The sequence below is a fragment of the Rhinolophus sinicus genome, linkage group LG05, assembly GCF_036562045.2.
Source record: "Rhinolophus sinicus isolate RSC01 linkage group LG05, ASM3656204v1, whole genome shotgun sequence".
NCBI lineage: Eukaryota > Metazoa > Chordata > Mammalia > Chiroptera > Rhinolophidae > Rhinolophus > Rhinolophus sinicus.
In genome coordinates, this window is record NC_133755.1 from 147,369,233 (window position 1) to 147,390,314 (window position 21,082).

General features: G+C 35.0%; 1 protein-coding gene across 1 annotated transcript in view; it reads right to left on the reverse strand.

Annotated features, from left to right (window-relative positions):
• The window catches only part of TBC1D32 (TBC1 domain family member 32), a 400,452-nt gene that overhangs the window by 141,643 nt on the left and 237,727 nt on the right, over nt 1-21,082 (reverse strand). Inside the window, exon 36 of the mRNA XM_074333506.1 lies at nt 13,876-13,942. Coding sequence (XP_074189607.1) covers nt 13,876-13,942 — 67 coding nt within the window. The remainder of the gene's footprint in view (nt 1-13,875; nt 13,943-21,082) is intronic.

A 21,082-nucleotide genomic window follows, 5' to 3' on the forward strand; every position in this document is an offset into this window, starting at 1 on the left:
TCTTCAGACAGTGTTTCCTTATCCTCTTGATTCCAGTCAATCTTATGTTCTCTCTGGCTGACTTGATATCACCTGATTTACTTTAGATTTATTTTATATGTTTATATCCAAGTAATACTTGCATATGGTAAACACTGAAAAAGAAAATAAAAGCATATAAGGAAAAACAGCAGTTTCCTGCTTTATCTCTCCCAACTTGTTCCCCCAGAGACAAACAGTACAAAGTGAGCCATCATCATTAACACTCTGGGAGTGGAAATCTCTAAGAATATACCCAAAATAGAACTGCAAAATGTTTACGTGATTCTGGAAACTTCAGAATTTGTCAAAAACAGGATTTCTGTTTTGGGTGTGCGTGTTTGTATGAGTGTGCATGTATGTGTGTAAGTGTGTGTGTGTGTGTGTGTGTGTGTGTGTTTGCTTGTCTCTTCATTTGTTTATGTTTGTTTAGTTTGGGAGTTTGTCTCTTTGACACAGAACTGCACCTCTGGCCTTAGAGTCAGAGAGTGAAGGGTGGAAATGGCTGTTATCGGTGTACTCTTCTAAAGTAATCATGGCAAAATACAAATTAAACTGTACAGTCATTCATATTTTATTTTCCTATGTATCTAGGTGCTTTTAATTATAAGTGACTGGTCATTTAAAAAAAAACAACTTATCTTCCCCACAGAACAACTTTAAAAAATTAAATTTATATGCAATTTACGCAAATTAAGACTATATCTAAATAATTTAAAAATGCCAAACCCAGCTTACTTCAACTATCTGATATAGATTATATAGAAATTAATTATCAGAATATTTTAGAATTTTTAAAATTCTTAGTATTAAGGCTAAAAATGTTATCTATTTCATTTTCCTTCCCTATGGAGAAACGTTGTTAAAATATTTCTAATTCAGGGCATTTATATATTGGAAAACTCTAGTTATTAGGAAGTTCTACCTTATTTTCAGCTAATTTGCTTTCTATAGCATTTTCTTTTTTGTCAAAGTTATGCTGTCTGAAACAACAACAGCTTAAGTATCCTTCATTTTCCAGAACTTTAAAATATTGAATAAAATGATTATTTCTCCTAGGTAATTTTCACAGAAACTTTAATTACTTTTCACATGAAGCCCAAAAACTGTCAGTCTCTCTTAAAATGTGGTGACCTGAACTGAACATAATATTCCAGGCATTATATCATTGGTACAGGCCCGTCACAGGGTCAGAATACTCCATTTCTATTATAGTAACGCAGCCTAAGAAAGAAAAAACTTTCTTTGAATAATGTAGTATCATACTGACCCTGTGGTCTTCCAAAGTCCTAAGTGTTTTTCATATACACTGCCCTCAAGCTAGGTCTCCCTTTATACCATTCTATTTGCATGAATTCTGTAAATACGAATTAAAGGATAAAATGGTGCTTTCACGGAGTAGTTCCATTTAAAAATGTTTTCAACCATCATTCATTTCCTCATGCACAGCACAATCCAACAAATGATTTCAAAGACCACAGAATAAGTTATCAGCTTGCTATAGACTTAACATAATGAAGCTGTCAACATTTTTTTACTCAAGTGAAATAAATAGCTCTAAATAACTATTATGTATTTACTTAGAGTTATTACTCCTCAAGGCATGTTTTCAATTATTGATTTACAGTACACCATGTATATAATATAGGCCAAAATCAGTTTTGCTATTACAGAACTTCCCACATGTGAAAATATATTAGCTTTACCTTAATATACAATCTTGAAAATCCTACTAGGAAAGTCAACTCCCCACTTGGTAGAAGACATAGATAACTGGTAGCTCTCCAGTCTGTGTTTTACATCCTATTTTTTGTCTTTTCATTCTAAATGCCTATCAATGACTATTTTCTGCCTGTATATTTTATTGAATGGTCATAATTTGTCCTCATGCTTTCATGATTTCCTTTGGGGAAATAATTGGTGTAGTTATAGTGAATGCCAGTTGGGCATAGGAAAATTTAGAATTCTTTGATTTAACTTCAAAGAAGGCAGAGGAAATGAACAATTATTGAGCATCTTCTATGGTGCAGTCACTAGACTGAGATATTCCAGAGACATGAATGCATTTGTCTCATAAGATCTTATAAATGACGTATTATGTTTGTCTCATAAATGAAAAACCTTGGCAGAATCAAGAATCAAAGAGGTTAAGTATTGTATTTGGCACAATATGAGAATGTCATTCAGCTGAGATCACAAACAAATTTTTCTAATTCTGTGTCCATTCTCTTCTCTCTGAAAGAGCTTAGATGAGATTCATTGTGCTTAGTAATCTGCAATTCCTTTAAGCATAAAAAAAAAAAAAAGAGGTGTGGTATATCCTCTTTGGGTCTCAGCCTAGGGAGATTCTGCAGAGACATTGAGAACCTCAATTTCCATATGCAGTAAGGCTAAAGAGTTTTAAATATGAACACTGTTTTAAGGAGGTTCCAGGTGAAGAAACAGACTGGCTATTACATTATATTTCCTTGCCAAAGTAAAGTGGAACAAAATTCACAAATTCAGTTCTGTGGCCTACTAGTGAGAATTTATAATTAAGAGACCCCAGAAGACTTTGCAGAATCCAGATACATTGGGATAGCAGAGAGTTACATAAGGCATCTGCTGTATAACCATCACTAGCTTATAAGTGTGATGATCTCACTCCTCCTTTTTCCACCTACTTGTGCCAATTTCAAGATGAACATTTACCCATCCAACTTGTTCTTTCATCTCCCAACTGTCTGATTTTCTTTACAAAGCTAAAGTAATAAGGTGATATTTTATGTCTTTTGCCTTTCATGGGCTCAAAAATAGCTCAGTTACTTCAAATTTTCCATATCTTGAAGAAATGTCTAATAAGGATTTTGTTGTCAATGGATTTGTTTTTCACAGATGGCTGGCTTGCTTACCAGCTGTAGTTTGATAGTTTTTACAGTTAATTTACTTAGAAAATGAAGGCTTCACTCTGCAGCACAAGGGTATTTTATACTTTGCTGACAAATTCAATGCCCTTCTAATGGCACTGGCTTACTCAGACTACCATGTCTGACCTTGCTCATAAATCTCTGACTCGGAAGTTAGGCAGTAGCCCGAGTTTAGACACCCCTTCAGAACACACTGCAATCAGCAGTCAGATTAAGAGTTCTTCTTCACAACTAGAGTTGGAGGGTTACCAGATGAGAGAGGGAAAGAATCATTTGAATCTTTAGAATGGAAATCAGAACATCAAACCCTGACTCATTAGGGAGAGAAAAGTATTTAATCTATTTTGTCGTATAGTAAAATCCCCCGAAGTCTATATAGCTCGTACTCAAGGAGCACCAGACCCTTGGATTCAGGGAGCCTAGAGGTACCAGGAACATAGTGAGCGTCAACTCAGTTGTTCTTTTACACTGCTCAATTTCCAGTCAATAGAAATTTTTCTTTCTGTCATTATGTAATGCAAAAGCAATATGTATAGTGTGTTGTCAGGACTATTAATGAAAGCAGATAAAGAAATTGTCTGAACTTAATGTTTGGAGGAATACCATGAAAACCCCATGACTCAAAACAATTTTTCCACCCAGATGCTACACCTTTAGAATTTAATTAATTTGTGTTTTTTCTTATCTTTGAAATATATTTATACTCCCAGGATTAACCACATGTTTAAAATATTAATGTGACATTAGAACTTTCCAGATTGCCTTTCTCCTAACAGGAGGAACTCAGAGTTAAGAATGTTTTTATAATACTAACATGGAAATAAATTTTTGTATAATTATTAGGTAAAAAAGATAAATAGAAAAGTACAAGTATATGTACAAGTGTGTATTTATATATATGGTCACAACTACTTAAGACAAAAAATATATAGGAAAAGATTGGAAGGAAATACAACAAAATAGTAGCAAACTTTTACCAAGAGTGTGGATTCTTATACTTACTGGTTCCATACTTTTTAAATGCGTTATGTATATATTTTCCATAAAACTTTAAAATAATAGGAGGCTCTTAAAAAAATGTTTAGTATGCATTTCACATTGTACAAAAAGATAAAGGGAAATACTGGCATTAAAAGCTGGCTCCTAATGCGCCCTCATTGTTCCTCCTCTTATAAATTGCCTGGCTGACTGACTCTCCAGCAGTTGTTAGCATCCAGGATATCCTCCCACTTCATTTACAATTTTATAAATGATGTGCTCCCCTGACCTTGGTCAGTTCTCATGCTCTACATTCACAGTTGTGTAAAGACTTCTCTATAACTTTCCTCAAGTGCTTTATTTTTACCTGTCACTATCATATTCCTCCTTAATCTATTTTTGTTGTAGCTCCCTGTCCTTTTTTTAAGAAGTTGCCTTTCACAAGAACAAGTATTTGAAATATCTTTCCACAGATGTCCTTCTTAGGGAGATGCATCTTCTGTGAGACTTTGTATCCCCCATCTAGAAGCTGTCCCTTAACACATTATGGCATTGCTCTTTTTCATAGGACTATGAGCTACTGAAACCTCACAGGAGCCTGTTTTTCCACTTTGTTGCTTTAGCTTTTTAATTGCTTTTGTTTGCTTGGGTTTTTTGTTTGTTTTTTAAGGGAAATAGGTATGATAGTAAAGGCATTACAGGGCAAGCCAAGTACAATGTCATTAATAAATAATACAGTGTCACATGCTGGGTGGTCCCCAAATCAGTGAGCTACCTTTTTTCCATCTATGAATTGGTTAATAATAATAAATTTAAAATATAACTTGAAAGGATGTTCAAGACGGCGGCATATGAAGATCCTGAAATCATTTTTCCCATGGACACAACAAATCTACAACTACATATGAAACCATTCCAGAAAGAAAGAGAGAGAGAGAGAGAACCCTGAAAACTAGCTGAAAAACTCCTCAATAATGAAGGACAGAAGGGCCACACTGAGACAGGTTGAACAGAAAGAGACACAATGTCACACAAAACCCCAACCCCAGCATGGAAACCCACATCAGGAGTGATTTCATAAATACAGAAGTTCTCCCTAAGGAGTAAGGAGCTTGTGCTCCAGTTGAGCACACCAACCCTTGGGACCTGCACTGGAGAGATGAGCCCCCAAAATGTCTGGCTTTTAAAACCAATGAGGCTTACATCCAGGAGAACCATAGGGTGATAGGAAATGGAGATTCTGCTTTTAAAGGACTCATGTGCAGACTCAAAAGGGGGGGACCCAGCATAAAAGCAGCAGTTTGAATAACACCTAAACCATATGCAAAGGAGATTTATTTGCTAATCTTCAAGCTTCTGGATAAGAAGCAGAAGCCTGTTGAGACGCTCTTCAGAGACTGAGGCACTAGTAGGCACCAATTTTTCATTCTCCCTGTGCATGGCTAGTACCAGTATTGGTGGGAACTCTCCCTCTCACCTGCTAGCACCATTGGGCACACCCCCTGAACTCACACACACACACATCCTAGCCAAAACCAAATGGGCAGTGCCCGAACCCCATGGCAGTACAAAGGCCCTGCCAGTGGGCATTGGTAGCCCACACAGGGAACCACCCTTGAATGCCTGATTCTAGCAGCCAGGAGCGATTGTGTTTCTGGGCCCCACAGGTCTAAAACAATCAGAGTGACAGTTAATGACAGGCTACCACCTATGGGGCAATACATAAACAACAGAATGAAACACATGCATAGTCTTCCAATGAAAAAGGCCTATTTACTTATACTGGAGCTTCAGCCTGAGGGGCAGGCTACATATTTACCACACACCTTAAGGGTACAATAAAGCCCTCAAGGAACATTGACCAGGGGAAACCATCATTGTGTTCTCCCTGGCCTCATTACAGCTCCCTGGTACCTCCCAGAAAGGAACTCACACACTTACCTGGAGCCCTGATTTTTGAAAGTATTGCTAAGTGGACACCACTAAGTTACCAAAGCTTAATGTCATCAGGGTCTACAGTTGTGGTCCCATAGAACTGTATATATCTGCATTAAAAATTGCTGCCTGAGAGTGTAGCTTCTGATCACCTGAAACTAGGTTCTGACTGAGATTTCTCTCCCTGGAAAACTCACTGGTCTTGGCATACCCTCAACAACTAACGCCTATCAAGAAAACATAAGGTTGTTTAGAAAATCACAAAGGTTTGAGAGACAACCAGGACATAGGGCAAAATTAAGCCATAAGGTTCATCTCCTACACAAGGTCACTACTTCAAGACTGGGAGAGAAAGCTGTTTCACCTAGTACGTAGAAACAGAGAGTCAAGCAAAATAAGGAAACAAAGGAATCTGTTCAAAACAAAACGCCAAGTTAAACACCGCCCCCCCAAACAAACAAACAAACAACAACAAAAAAAAAAAAACTTAAAAAAACTTTAATGGCATAAAGATAAGTAATTTCTCTGATAAAGAGTTCAAAGTAATGGTCATGAAGATGCCCACCGAACTGGAAGAAAAATGACTGAACACAGAGAACTTCAACAAAGAGGCAGAAAACAAAAAGTACCAAACAGAAGTCACAAGGCTGAAGGATATAATAACTGAACTGAAAAATACACTAGAGGGGTTCGACAAAAGAATAGATGAAGCAGGAAAATGAATCAATGAGCTGGAAGGCAGGGCAGTGGAACTGACCAAACAACGCAGGAAAAAAAAAGAATCTAGCTTAAGGGACATATAGGACTACATCAAGGAGAATAACACTCACATTATAAGAGTCTCAGAAGGAGAAGAGAAAGAGAAAGTTACAGAAACTTATTTAAAAAAATTAATGGCTACAAACTTCCCTAACTTGAGAAGAAAACAGACATCCAGGTCCAGGAAGCAGAGTTCCAAATAAGATGAACTCAAGGAGACCCACACCAAGGTACATTATAATTAAAATTTCAAAGCATAAATTAAAGATAAAGAGAGAATCTTAAAAGCAGTAAGAGCAAAACAATATGTTACATACAAGGGAACCCTCCTAAGACAATCAGCAGATTTCTCAGCAGAAATTTTACAGACCAGAAGAAATTGGTACAATATTTATATACTCAAAGTGGTAAAAGGAAGAAAAAATAATAATAATAACTTCCTACCAAGAATACTCTACTTGGAAAAGTTACTCAGAATTAAGGAAGAGATAAGGAGATTTTCAGACAAACAAAAGCTAAAGAAATTTAACACCATTAAATCAGCCTTACAAGAAATATTAGAGACTTTTTAAGAATAAAAGAGTGGGCAATAGTTAGTAACAAGTAAACACATGAAAGTAAAAATCTCACTGCTAAAGGTTAATGCATAGTAAAGGTAGTAGATTAATTACTTACAAAGCTAGAATGAAGGTTAAAAGACAAGAATAGAAAAAATATATATAAATATAATAATTAGTTAAAGGATACACAAAATTAAAATATGTAACATGAGACATCAAAAGCAAAGAGGGAGCAATAAAAATAAAGAGTTCAAAAATGTATTCAAACTTAACTTACAATTAACTAAAACTAGACATATACAACAAAATGTACCTGAACATAATAAAGGCCACATATGACAAGCACATAGGAAATATCATACTCTATAGTCAAAAGCTGAAAGTTTTTCTTTTAGGATCAGAAACAAGACAAGGATATACACTGTTGTGTTGCCGCTTTTACTCAACATAATATTGAAAGCCCTAGTCAGAGCAATTAGGCAGGAAAAAGACTTAAAAGGCATTCAAATTGGAAAAAATAAAAAGAAGTAAAACAGTCAATATTTGAGAATGACATGATTTTACATATAGAAATCCTAAAAACTCCACCAAAGAATATATTAGAAATAGTAAATGAAAAGAGTAAAGTTTCAGGGTACAAAATCAACATACAAAAATCTATTTCATTTTTATATACTAATAATGAACTCTCAGAAATAGAAATTAAGAAAACAATCCCATTTACCATTGCATCAAAAATACTAAAATACCTAGGGATAAATTTAACCAAAAAGGTAAAAGACCAGTGTACTTGAAACTATAAGACATTGATGAAAAAAATTGGAGGAGATTTAAATAAATGGAAAGATGTTTCATGTTCATGGATTGGAAGAATAAATATTGTTAATATGTCCACATTATCCAAAACAAAATACAGATTCAGTGCAATCCCTATCAAAATCCCAATGGTATTTTTCACAGAAATAAAAAAAAAACAACAACAATACTACAATTTGTATGGAACCATCAAAAGTCCCAAAAAGCCAACGTAATCTTCAGAAAGAAGAACAAAGCTGGAGGCATTATGCTCCCTGATTTCAACTACATTACAAATTTATAGTAATCAAAACAGTACAGTGTTGGCATAAAAACAGACATATAGGCCAGTAGAACAGAATACAGTCCAGAAATAAACCCACACATAATGGTCAATTGATTTATAACAAAGGAGGCAAGAATATATAATGGGAAAATGACCATCTCTTCAATAAATGATGTTGGGAAAACTAGACAGATACATGCAAGAAATAAAACTGGACTACAAAATTGCACTACACACAATAACTTAAAATGAATAAAAGACTTAAATGTAAAACCTGAAACCAAAAAACTCCTAGAAGAAAACATAGGCGGTAAGCTCCTTACAAGGTCTTGGTGAATTTTTTTTAGTCTGACTCCAAAAACAGAATAATAAAAAACAAAAATAAACAAAAGGGACTATGTCAACTTAATGGCTTCTGCATAGTGAATGAAAGGGCAACTTACTGAACGGGAAAAGATACTTGCAAATCATATAGCCTACAAAAGGTTACTATAAGGAACACATAGAACTCAGTAACAAAACAAACAAACAAAAAAATCCAATTAAAAAATGGGATCAGGATCTGATTAGACATTTTTTCCCAAGGAAGAAATACAGATGACCAACAGGTACATGAAAAGATACTCAACATCACAAATCATCAAGGAAATGAAAATCAAAACCACAATGAGATAGTATCTCACACCTGTCAGGTTATAAACACCTGTTATAAATACCAACAACAACCACCCCCAAAAAAACCCAAAACACAAAAAAATAAGAAATAAGTGTTGGTGAGGACATGGAGAAAATGAAACCCTCATGCACTGTTGATGAGGATGTAAATTGGTGTAGCCAATTTACATTTAATGAAATGTAAAACATGTTTAAACGAAAAACAGTACGTAGGTTCCTCAAAAAAAAATCAAACAAAACAAAACAACAGAACTATCATATGATCCAGCAATTCCATTCCTGGGTATTTATCCAAGAGAAACAAAAACACTGATTCAAAAATATATATGCACCCCTATGTTCACTGCAGCATTATTTACAACAGCCAATATATATATATATATATACATACAATGAAATACTACTCAGCTATAAAGAAAGAATGAAATCTTGCCATTTGAGAAAACATGGGTAAAACTTGAGGGTATACTAAATAAATTAAGTCAGACAGAGAAAATGAAATCTCATGATTTCATTTATACGTGGAATCTGAAAAACAAAACAAACGAACAAAGAGAACAAAACAAAACCAGACTCAGATACAGTGAACACATCTGTGGTTGCCAGAAAGGAGGGGTTTGCCAGCAGGTAGGTGAAAAGGGTGAAGGGGTTCAGAGGTGCAAACTTCTAGTTATAAAATGAATAAGTCATGGGGATGTAATGTACAGCATGGGGACTATAGTCAAAAATGTCCTACTAACTTGTATGGTGACAGGTAGTAAGAGGACCTCTTGTGGTGATTATTTTGCAATGTATACAAATATCAAACCATTATGTTGGACACTTTGAAAGTAATATAATATTATATGTCAATTATATTTCAATATAAATAAATAAAGTAAATAAATGAGGTCATATAGTATGTAAGGCAAAAATCCCTAAAAGCCTCAATATTTAAATCAAAACAGCCTGGCGAGGATAGACTATCAGTAAAATTTCAGGATTCTATGTCTTGCTTATCAAGAAGTCACTGTTACCCAGTGAATCCACATTAAATCAGGTGTTTAATTCAAGGGGACTTAAAGATTAAATAAATAAAAAAAAAAGAAAAATCTATGATTGGCTATAATTTAAAATAAATCATACGAGGCATGGTTTAAGATTAGTCATGCTTCTCCTGAAAGCTCATAAGGCAACTGATGAGTAATATACTTAACAATTTTCAGAAACCTTGAGGGTGTAAAATGCCAAATGCAACCAGAAATCTTATTTTCAGGGATAATATATATTTCTTTTAAGATTTCATTGAAATTAGGGGAGCAAGGTGAACTGTATTAAAGAAAGACTGAATTTGAAAGCAGGCATTGTTATCTAGAGTTTGGGGTCAGCATCTCAATTTCTCATCTGATTTATACCGTGTTTCCCCGAAAATAAGACCTAGCCAGACAATCAGCTCTAATGCGTCTTTTGGAGCAAAAATTAATATGACCCGGTACTATATTATATCATATCATATCGTATCGTATCGTATCGTATCGTATCGTATCGTATCGTATCGTATCGTATCGTATCGTATCATATCATATCATATCATATCATATCATATCATATCATATCATACCGGGTATTATATTACATTATATTATAATATACTATATATCCGGTCTTAATGTAAAACAATTTTATTAATTTTTGGACCAAAAGACACATTAGAGCTGATTGTACGGCTAGGTTTTATTTTCAGGGAAACATGGTATTAGTCTTCTCGGATGTAGAAAGATTGTGACGTTAGCTGAGGCTATGTTATGCAGCTGCTCTGCTTTATTGAGGAGGCTGGTTCAGGGAAGCTAAGAGCTGCTTCAAATCCTTTGGGCAAAGTCAATCCACTGGTTGCAAATAACGCGATAGCATTTCAAAGCTGAATGATGGATTTGCAAGTGGATTTTAAGAAAGTTAAGAGGAAACAGAATCATTTCTCATTATACTTTATTCTTATGTCTTTCCCTATCCATTAACCTATCCCAGGAAACATTAAGCATCGTTCTTATTTTCACTGATGACTAGAACTATTTGCTGGCTTTCAGAAGTAAAACTACTTTCATTTCATAATAGTTTCTACTCACAAATTTTTATGTTTAAAAATATTTTGATAGTATGAATTTAACATTGACAAATACACTTAATACAAGATGAAAGTACTCTATATAAATTAAAAACCAAAATGGTTATGCTGGACTTTGAAAGAGGCTCCTGTTTTAAATGTAGATTCTGTATTATTCCCTACTGATACATGAAGGTTAACAGACAGTGTTTGTTCTCAGCAACAAAGAAGTACAATATTTGCTTTCCATTTTCCCTTTTGCTATATGACGTTTTCCTGCTTTAAACTACCCAATTCAATATAGCTAGCTGAAAAGTGAAAGATGCAACAAATCAGTTACTCATTTGTTTTTTTGTTATGCCCGACAATTTCTTTGAGTTCCTTATACCTCCGCAGTTTTCCTCTGGTTTGATTGTTTAGGCATCATGTAGATACTGTCTGGATCTATATGGAGTCTATCTCACTTTATATTTTTCCCCCCAGATCAAATTAATGTTAAAAACCAGGTAGTGTCTATTACATATGTCTCCCCCTTCTCTGAAATTCCTGGGTAACAAATTAAGACTGAGACTATTGTTCTAAAAACGTAAGAGATTTCATAGTCCTGACCTGAAAAGTGAGAAACTTCCAAAAGATTTTATACGCTTTCAAATGACAATAAAGAACCAAGTTTTCTCCCACCAGCTGTATCTTCCCCCAGTCTCAGCATCATACCATGAACAGCCATACCAATGGACAAGTAGGGGAAAAGTGAAGAAAACAACATCAGGTGGGAAGAAAAATGATTCATTAGGCTTGCATTCCATTCTGTTTTTACATGGGAGCGGGAAAGCACCCCCAGAAAAGAAGATGGGAGATGGCCTTGTCAAATTCCTTTTTTTAGTATGCTAATGATAGGCTTCCAGCAAATACACTAGTGCTAGCTCCTAGAAAGGCGTTATATATAGAACACTTCCAGCAGGATGTACCTGCTCTGTCTGTGATTGCCTATATAAAAATACAAATAACAACAAAAATAAAATAAAACAAAATAAACCCTAGAACCTATGAATCAAGAGAAATAATACGTAAGCTATGTAATTATAATTATGTATAAAACAGAGATGTATCATGACTGAAACTGTCTCCTTTGAGTATGTGATTTAGCCATACACATCACTTTGAGAGGTCATAAATTAAGTCTTGGCCAGAGCATATGACAAAAAGGACCTGTGGAGTGACACGGGCCCTGTCAGACCTCTCTATGCGTCATTATTCATTGAGATTACTTGTATCCTTGCAGTTATTAGTGAAGCTGATACAAGGTAAAATCTCTGATTCTCATGAGTTTGATTTCATAATCATTTCTGTTGTGTTATCTCATCAAGAGAAATAGTTCATAGCTGTCACCTTTTGTCCTAAGAGAGCTCTGATCTTATATTATCCATGTGAGTTATTGACATTTTGTGAACTTCAACATTCATCTACAAGCCCTGAGAATTCTGGACTTCAGCAGACATTTTCACAACCCTATTTCAAAACTCAAAATTCCCAATTTCTGAATCTTTATGTACTAGACCCTAGCAAACATATATCCTTGCATTTTACCAACTCCTGCTTTTGTTGAGGATTCTAGTTAAGCCATGGTGCTAAAGTATTGCTTTACACAGATATCCTAATTCAATTAGAACAAAGCCAATAATAGCCATTCAAAACCTTTTTGCCTTTGATAGTACCCTTTCAATGAAAGGACAAAGTTTTCTGCCACTACTATTTCTAATTTTATTTTAAGATTAGAGTTTTGTGCAATTAACATTCTAAGTGATAATTTTCACACTGCAAGCTCAGTAAATCAATATTAGTCATTTTGAATATTAATAGTATATTGAAATATGAAAATTTGGGTACTCAATTGTTCATAAGGCACTTATTTTATTCCTACTATGTGATAGACTTGGTACTATGCTAAAAGTTATGCCAAATATAAAATACAATCATGATTCTTTCTTGGAAAAGTGTTTAATACTATGTGTATAGTCTAAATCAGGTAACCAGGTAATTAAAGTAAAATGTGAAAAATGTTAGATTAAGTGTTTAGTGCTATAGAAACACTGAGAAAGAATTGATGAGCTGGAAGGAAGGGTCAGTAAGATTCCTCTGACGGATGACTGTTGTTCTGAGTCTTGAAGACTACATAGGACGTCAGGTCATTATGTGCCGGAGGATGGAAAAGACGTTGTGCTTATAGGAAACAGCAGGCATGTGAGCAAAGCATGAACGATGATTGTTCAGAAGCACACAAGAAAGAGTGTGGACTGACTGGAAGTCAAAGGATGTGCTGTAGTACAACCAAAGAGTCTCTGGTAAAACACTATTTATTGCAGTAGCTCTGGCTTGAAAATTTGATAGGCTCAAATAAGACAGTGGCAGAGATTTTTTTTTTTTTTTTAAATAGGAGAAAACAGGAGACATTCAGTGTGTGTAGCAGGATGTACCTGAGTTGATATGAGTGAAAAATAAAGGAATAAAGAAGGATTTGTAGGAATAGCAGTCCTTTAAGCTTTTGCGTTAAACAACTTGGGTGATGAGATTAGTTTGCTTAAGGATTAAAGAAAGGCAGGTGTGTTAAGAAGCCGGCACAGACCACAATTTCAACCTCCTGAGTTCCTCCCAGTTATGTGAACAAACTGAAAGTTTGTATGCCTCGGAGTTCTTGTCTGTGCTACTTTTTCTATCGGGGATGCACTGCCAACTTCTACCCTTCTTCTCAACAAACTTCCACAGGACATTCAGACACAGACCAAATATTATCTTCTGTATATTTCACAGGGGAGTAAGCATTTCCTGTTTATATATTTTCCTCTGTTATTACCTTCCTCACATGCCATCATCATTATTTCTTACCTTTCCTTCTTCCAATCTATAAGGCTATCCAGGGCAGAAGGCGTGCTCATTCCTTTAAACTCAGCACCTATCACAAAATAAGCACATGAGCATTACTATTTTGTGTGTTTCAGTATTTGTTATGCCTTTTCTAAATTAAAGTTAATAGTGCTAAAATTCATTACCTTCAAATAACATTTTGTATCAATAGAAAAACCTGTATACATCAGGTTTAAAAATCAGATATAAGCATGGTTATTCCCCGTTGCCTATAAATAGTGTCACATGTTTTGTGTACTTGTAAGCATACAGTTAGTAGACATATACATACATTGAATAGCCAGGATGAGAAATAATAGCAGTCATAGTAGTAGTAGTAGTAGTAGTAGTAGTAGTAGTAGTAGTAATCCTTTGATCGTTCTCTGAGCACCCAAAACATTTGAAAAGATCATTAGTTATCACTGTTGTTGGCACATGTCAGAATTTTTATAATCCTAGTCAGCCTGTGACTCAAGAATCAATGAATTTGTCATTTTCTGTACTCTAGCTTGGTGTTTTGTGCTTCATTATTCCACCAATGTAAAGTGTTAATGCAACTGACTGGTAGTACCTACAAAATCTCTCTCTCTCTCTCTCTCTCTCTCTCTCTCTCTCTCTCTCTCTCTGTCTCTGTCTCTCTCTCACTCTCTTCTCCCGACCCCCTGTTTAATAGGCCACGGTTTCAAGAGGCTAAACTGCAAATCTTTTTTATCTAAATAGTTTTAATTATCTTGCTAAAAAAAAAAAAAAAAATGTAAATTCCTTTATTGGATTACTTTTCCTAGTTATCTCTCTAAGAATATGCCCTTTTTTCTTTCCTAGGCTGTTTCAACTACTTTCCAATTGTTCCAAGGAAGTATAAAAACCCCATAGTGTGAGAAAACTTTGCAATTTCCAATGGGTTCAATTCCAATTAACTCAAATTTTAAGGTAAGTGTGATATCTCTTTTAGAACAAACTAAGTGAAACAAAAACATCAACAGCTCATGGCATCACAAGCTGGAGAAGTATGAAAAGGGGCACTTTTCCTAAAATGCTTATAATCTGAATATGAGCTCTAATGACTATGTTTGATTAATTTCCAAGAGAGATGGCTACCCAAGCTGGAGTATTTGCCTACTATTCTCTGCTCAAAAAAGATGTCTGTTTTGAAACAACAGAACTGATAACATTCATGGTTGTTGCTTTTTGTTGCTTTATTTTTCTAGAAAAGCAGTGCTTTTGGTGTTCTGTGTTCTTTGGTGTTTGGACATTCTTTCAAAAGGATTTCTTCATAAAATAAGTCGTGTGCCACTGCTCCCACACTCTCATCTGAAAGCTAAAAGGGAGTCTTAGCAGGCTTTTATTCATTCTCAAGCACTGTTACTGATAAGTGTATTAAACAGTACCCCACCCTTTTAGTACATTTTCAATCTGAAAGAGAAACCCTGGATTTTAATGTGTGATGTGCACTTATACTGGAGAATTTTCTTTTAAAAAAAAAATCACTCAAAACTTCAAAATTATAAACTGCTAAAAACTGCTTTATCAATAATGTTTTGAAGCAACCAAGAATTTCAGGGCATGTAAATGCTGGAAATTTCCATTATGAGGCCTGGTGTGGCTTCAAGTAGTTTTCCCCGGTGAAGCAGGATACTCAGGGTGCTTAGACGATTTTAATATGATGTGATTTCCTGAGGGATTTCCAGATAATTATAATTAACCCCAAGCCAAATACAAATTTCCCGAGGTAGTTCTATCTCATGGTGGGTCTCCCAGATGTAGGCCTGTCAAATCAGGGTACCAGATTGGATATTCTGTAGGCCAGGACCCATCAAGGATGTCATTATGATAATATCAGGCTTCCTTCCTTAATGGGTAGTTCAAGGATGCTCTCAGAATGGAAAGTCATATTCTTGAAAAGCCTCTATTTGTTGCCCCCAGCAATTCCAGTCAGTGAGTAATAACTTACTGTTAGAACAGAAAGTGGTAAATGAACAGATGATTTTACTTATCTAGGATTAAGAAGGAAAATGACATTTAAGAGCATATAATATACCTTAAGTGACATAAAGTGCTTTATATATTCAATGTTCACAAGAATCCTAAAAGGAAGTTATCATTATTTCTATATTTTATATGAGGATTCCTAATCATAGAAGATAATATCCTTAATATTGCTTTCTTTGTGTGTATATATACGTGTGTGTATATATATATATATATAATTTTCTCGCTTTGTGTTCATTTTTTAAACACTCTAAAAACAGAAAGATCCTTCAAAGAATTCACATCTGTTCATGGCACTCATCTACTTATAATAATTTACTGGTTTTCATAAAAGGATGAAGACCAAACCCTTAACATGGCCCTGAGGCTCTCTATACCATCGCTCCAGTTTCTCATGGGCCACATTTTTTTCTTCTCTCTAATGTTCCTTCTGCTTCCAGTCCTCCCAATGCAATGGCTCCTTCCTACCCTAGAGAGCATATGTGCCCTTTCCATTCAAGAGCTCGCCAATCTTCTCCACTCCCAATTCATCAAACTAACTTCTATTAAATCTTGAGATAAATAGCACTTCTTCAGGGTAGTTAAAAGGATATCATTTCTGCAAGAGTACTGAAATATATATATTTTGGTACTATGAGGGCACATTAAGTCTTGTTATGGATTATTTAACAAGATGGCCTATTATATTCCCTCAAAGCATTCTCTATTTAGTCTCCAGAGTATGTATTTTCATTTCAATTAATTAACTTTTTTAAATCATATACTTTTCATATCACCTACAACTGCGTGGTCTAAGAGGGCAGGATCTGTCTGCTTCATTTACTGCTGTATCCCCATGACCTAGAATAGTGTTTAGCACATAGTAGGTACTCAGTGAATATTTGTTGAATGAATGAATGAACCATTATTCTGCACAATTAACCTCCTTATTTAACTTCAACCTTAGGTGAGTTTACTCTGAGTTAACATTTCCAAGGATTTTTTTTCCCCAGTTTTGTTCCAGATCTTAAAAGCCCTTAGCTGCCTTTCTGTGAAATGTGGGAATTCACAAAGTGGTAACATAAAAATAAGATAAAATAAAAGATTGTCATTTTCACTCTTGAAGCCCTAGATTGCATTTACATGGGTATATTTTATTACTAAGTAAATTAACCTACATCCCCCAAAAAATCATCGTGCTTCTTGACACTCTCATTTAATGTGCATTTGTTGGTTCTGATAAATACGTACTTTGGAGAGTTATAAAGGACATTTCCAATTGAGTGAAAAGAAATCCATCTACCAAAAATATAGCCTAACATTCATTCCACTACTAACGTTTTATTAAATGTAAATAAAAATGAAATACATGTATTTGGGTTTATGTATAAAAGAACAGCACATGTTTGGTTTCACAATTTCTATCTTGCATGAACCCTGCGTAGCACTAAACACTGCTGACTGGTCCTTTCTTAAATCACTCCTCTCTGGGTTTCTATGACACCAAGATCTTCCTTCTAATCGTCTTCCTTTCTCTCTTATTGTTCCTCACCATTCCCTTTTCTGGATTCCTCTTGAACTATGTGTTCCTTAAACAGTACACATTGAAAGGTCGCTATGTCTCTGGTGCTGGGCTGCATCCTAGATACATGATGATGAGGAGACAAATGCGGTCCTTATCCTCATTATTCTCACTCTCTTTTCATTTCACTAAATCGTCTTGAAGGATGTCAACGCAATTATTGCTAAGATGATATACTGATAATTCCACAATCGGTACTTAGCCTAGCCTGCTCTTCTAAGCTCAAGGCTCACATGACCACTCGTGTAGTGAGTTTCACAGGCATGCCAGATTCAGCACATTCAAACTGAACTTGCCATTCTCCTCCTAAAACATATTCACTCTGTTTTCTCACGGGATAATGGTACTCATCTCACAATTTCCCAAAGGAACATGGAATTCATTCTGATTTTCCCTCTCTTTTAATCTTCAAATTCATTTGTTCTCAAATCCTGTCTGGACAATCTTTTCTTTAGATCCTTTCTCATTGTCACTGTCATAATGTAAACTATCATCACCTCTTTTATGTATTGCAACGTTTACCTCATAACTGATCTTACCTCTTTCATTGCTTTTTTATCTCTAGACACTTTTTCATATTGCCACTGAAGTGATATTTCTAAAATTCAAATACAGCCTATGGCTTTTTATTTGCTTAGCTTTGTACCATCACTTGTGACCTGATCTGATCACAAATCATCTCAACAGCTTCCCACTCCTTATCTTGAACTAATGTGATATCATATCATAAAATTTTCTAATGAGACATGATATTTTAGATTTCTGTACTTGTATAATGCTTTCCCTCTACCAGAAATACCTTCCCTACATTTTCCACCAGTCAAACTTAACCACCAGAATTCAAATGAGACACCTGTTCTATAAAGTCTTCCCTGACCACTTCAGGAAATGCTCTGCCACCACAAATTTTTACAAATTTGGAATATATTATTTTCTACTGCAGTTGTAACTTTACACACTTACCTCCTCTAACTGTAAACATCTTTGAGACCTCAGAACCTAGCACCATGAACCATGGCACATAATGGGTCCTTAAATGTTTTTGAATTGAGTGAATACATAATAGAGTTCTCCTGACAATAAATTCCTGCAAATGAAAAGTCAAATATTAAAGCAAGATAAGTATAATTAAATTGTATTATACTTGTAGTAATTCAAACTAATATTTTATTAACTATCATAAACCACAAGAGAAGTTATGGAAAAGGTTTTCACTTTTGGTCAGGAGGAGGAGAGGTCATTCTTGGGTGTTTCCAAATATTAAACTGTGGTGTTTTGTTTCTGAAATGCCATCTACTTTCTGTCCTAGTCTTTGAATGATTACCGCTAATCTCCCTTGGACAGACCTCAGTTTAGTGATTTTAATACTTACTATGTTCTTGACTATACTTCCTCATTGTTCATCTATATGTTCCTTAACCCCAACCTGTTAACTTGAGTCTGATTCTTGACTGTTGCTTTACTTGACTTTACATTATAGCAGAGGATATAATTTTGTTGGCGACCCCAAATCCATCCCTCTTCCTTCTTTCTTTCAAACAGAACATTGGGGAACTTTCCTCACTGGTAAAAGTACCAAAAAGAAAACAAAAAAGCAAATAAACAAACAAAAAAAGGGAAGATTTTCTCCTCCTTCTGCCAATGAAGATATATATGAATGAATATATATGTGTATATACACGTACATACACATATGTATATACACATATATATTCTAAGTAATTGTTTCATGCTGAACCTTTTATTCAAGATTTAATTTTGGGGAAGCCATGAGTCATTTTCTGTTATTGTTAATCACATCACAGTCTTATCAATAAAGATGATGATATCAGGGTTCCAAGAATCTCTAACACTTATCCAAAACTTGCTATAAATAGTGTGTTGGTTTTCTTGTCCAAAAGTTACAACTAGAATATTTTTGCTGGTGCAGTTGATGTTATTTGCACATAGAAAAGTCATAGCTGGCAACTGCTTAATGATTTTCTACAAAAAAAGTACATTTTATCTCACTTTGGGAAAAGGAAAACTAAGAATCATGCTGTATACATTTTGTTTTGAAATTTACTTCTCTTGGAAAATTATGTAGAGGTAATCTTATTCTGGAACATGTGACAGAAACACAAAAATGCTAAGGGAAATTTAGTTAGTTCTACTACTGTTTTATTTAAAAGAAAGTATTAAAAAATCCGAGCTAGAGAGAACAAGAGACCAAATAATAAACAAATAATAAATAAATTAAGACCTATTGTAAAAATTAACTGGGAAAGGAAATTTGCTATTAACAGAATTCTCCAAACCAAAGATTTAGTAATCCAAACTAGTATATTGTAGACTAGACATCAAGGCATAGTTATTACAACATATAAAATAAACATTGGAAAGCAGCTCAAGATGGTGGCATAGGAAGATTCTAAACATACTTCCAACATGGACACAACAAATATGCAACCACATATGGAACAATTCCCTCTGAAAAGGACATGATAACAAGCTAAACACCTGCTCTACAACAAGGAAAAGAAGGGCCACACTGAGACAGGTAGAAGAGGCAGCAACACACTCTCACCCAAAATGCCATTCCCATCAGAGACCCACAATCAGAAGGACGTCAAAAATAAACGAATAGAAATGGAGCTTCTTCCTGAGGAGCAGTGGGTTTGTATTGCACATTGGGCACCCCAGCCCTCAGCTTCTGCAATGGATAGATGAGTTCTCAAGACATTTAGCTTTGAAAACTAATGGGACAGATGCTCAAGAGAAACATGGGCCTACAGGGAACAAAGATTCTGCTCTTAAAGGGTTTGCATAAAGACCAACTCACCCCAGGACCCTCTCAAAAAGCAGCACTTTGAGAGGATCCTAGACCATAGATGAAAGAGATTCACCAGTTAGGTTTCATGAGTTTCCTAGAGGAGCAGAAGTCTCTTGGGGTTCTTTCCAGGAATGATATACTTGTGGAAAACATTTTCACAGCCTCCCTTTACCTTGGTGGCAGTAGCACAAGTGGGTGCCATTTTTGCATTCCCATTCTGACCTGCTAGCAGTGGTGGGTAAGCAGATCTTACCCAGATCAAAATGAATTAAACACTTTAAGACCTGAAACCATAAAACTCTAGAAAGAAACATGGGCGGTAAGCTTCTTGACATCAGTCCAAGCGATATTTTTTGGATCTGACTCCACAGGCAAGTGCAAAAGGAAAAATAAACACATAGGACTACATCAAACTTAAAAAGCTCTGCACAATGAAGAAAACTGTAAACAAAATTAAAAGGCTACCTACTGAATGGGAGAAGATATTTGCAAATCATATGTGTATAAGCGGTTAATATCCAAAATACATAAAGAACTCATACAACTCAGTACCAAAAATAAAAAAAAACACAATGCAATTTAAAAATGACAGAAGACTTGAATAAACATTTTTCCAAAGAAGACATACAGATGGTAAACAGGTACATGAAACGATGCTGAACATCACTAATCATCAGAGAACTGCAAGTCAAAACCGCTATGAGATATCACCTCATACAGAAATATCACCGCATGTCAGAATGGCTATTATGAACAAGAACAATAACAACCCCACCTCCCAAAAAGAACAAAAAACAAAAAAATGAAAAATAAGTGTTGGTGAGTAT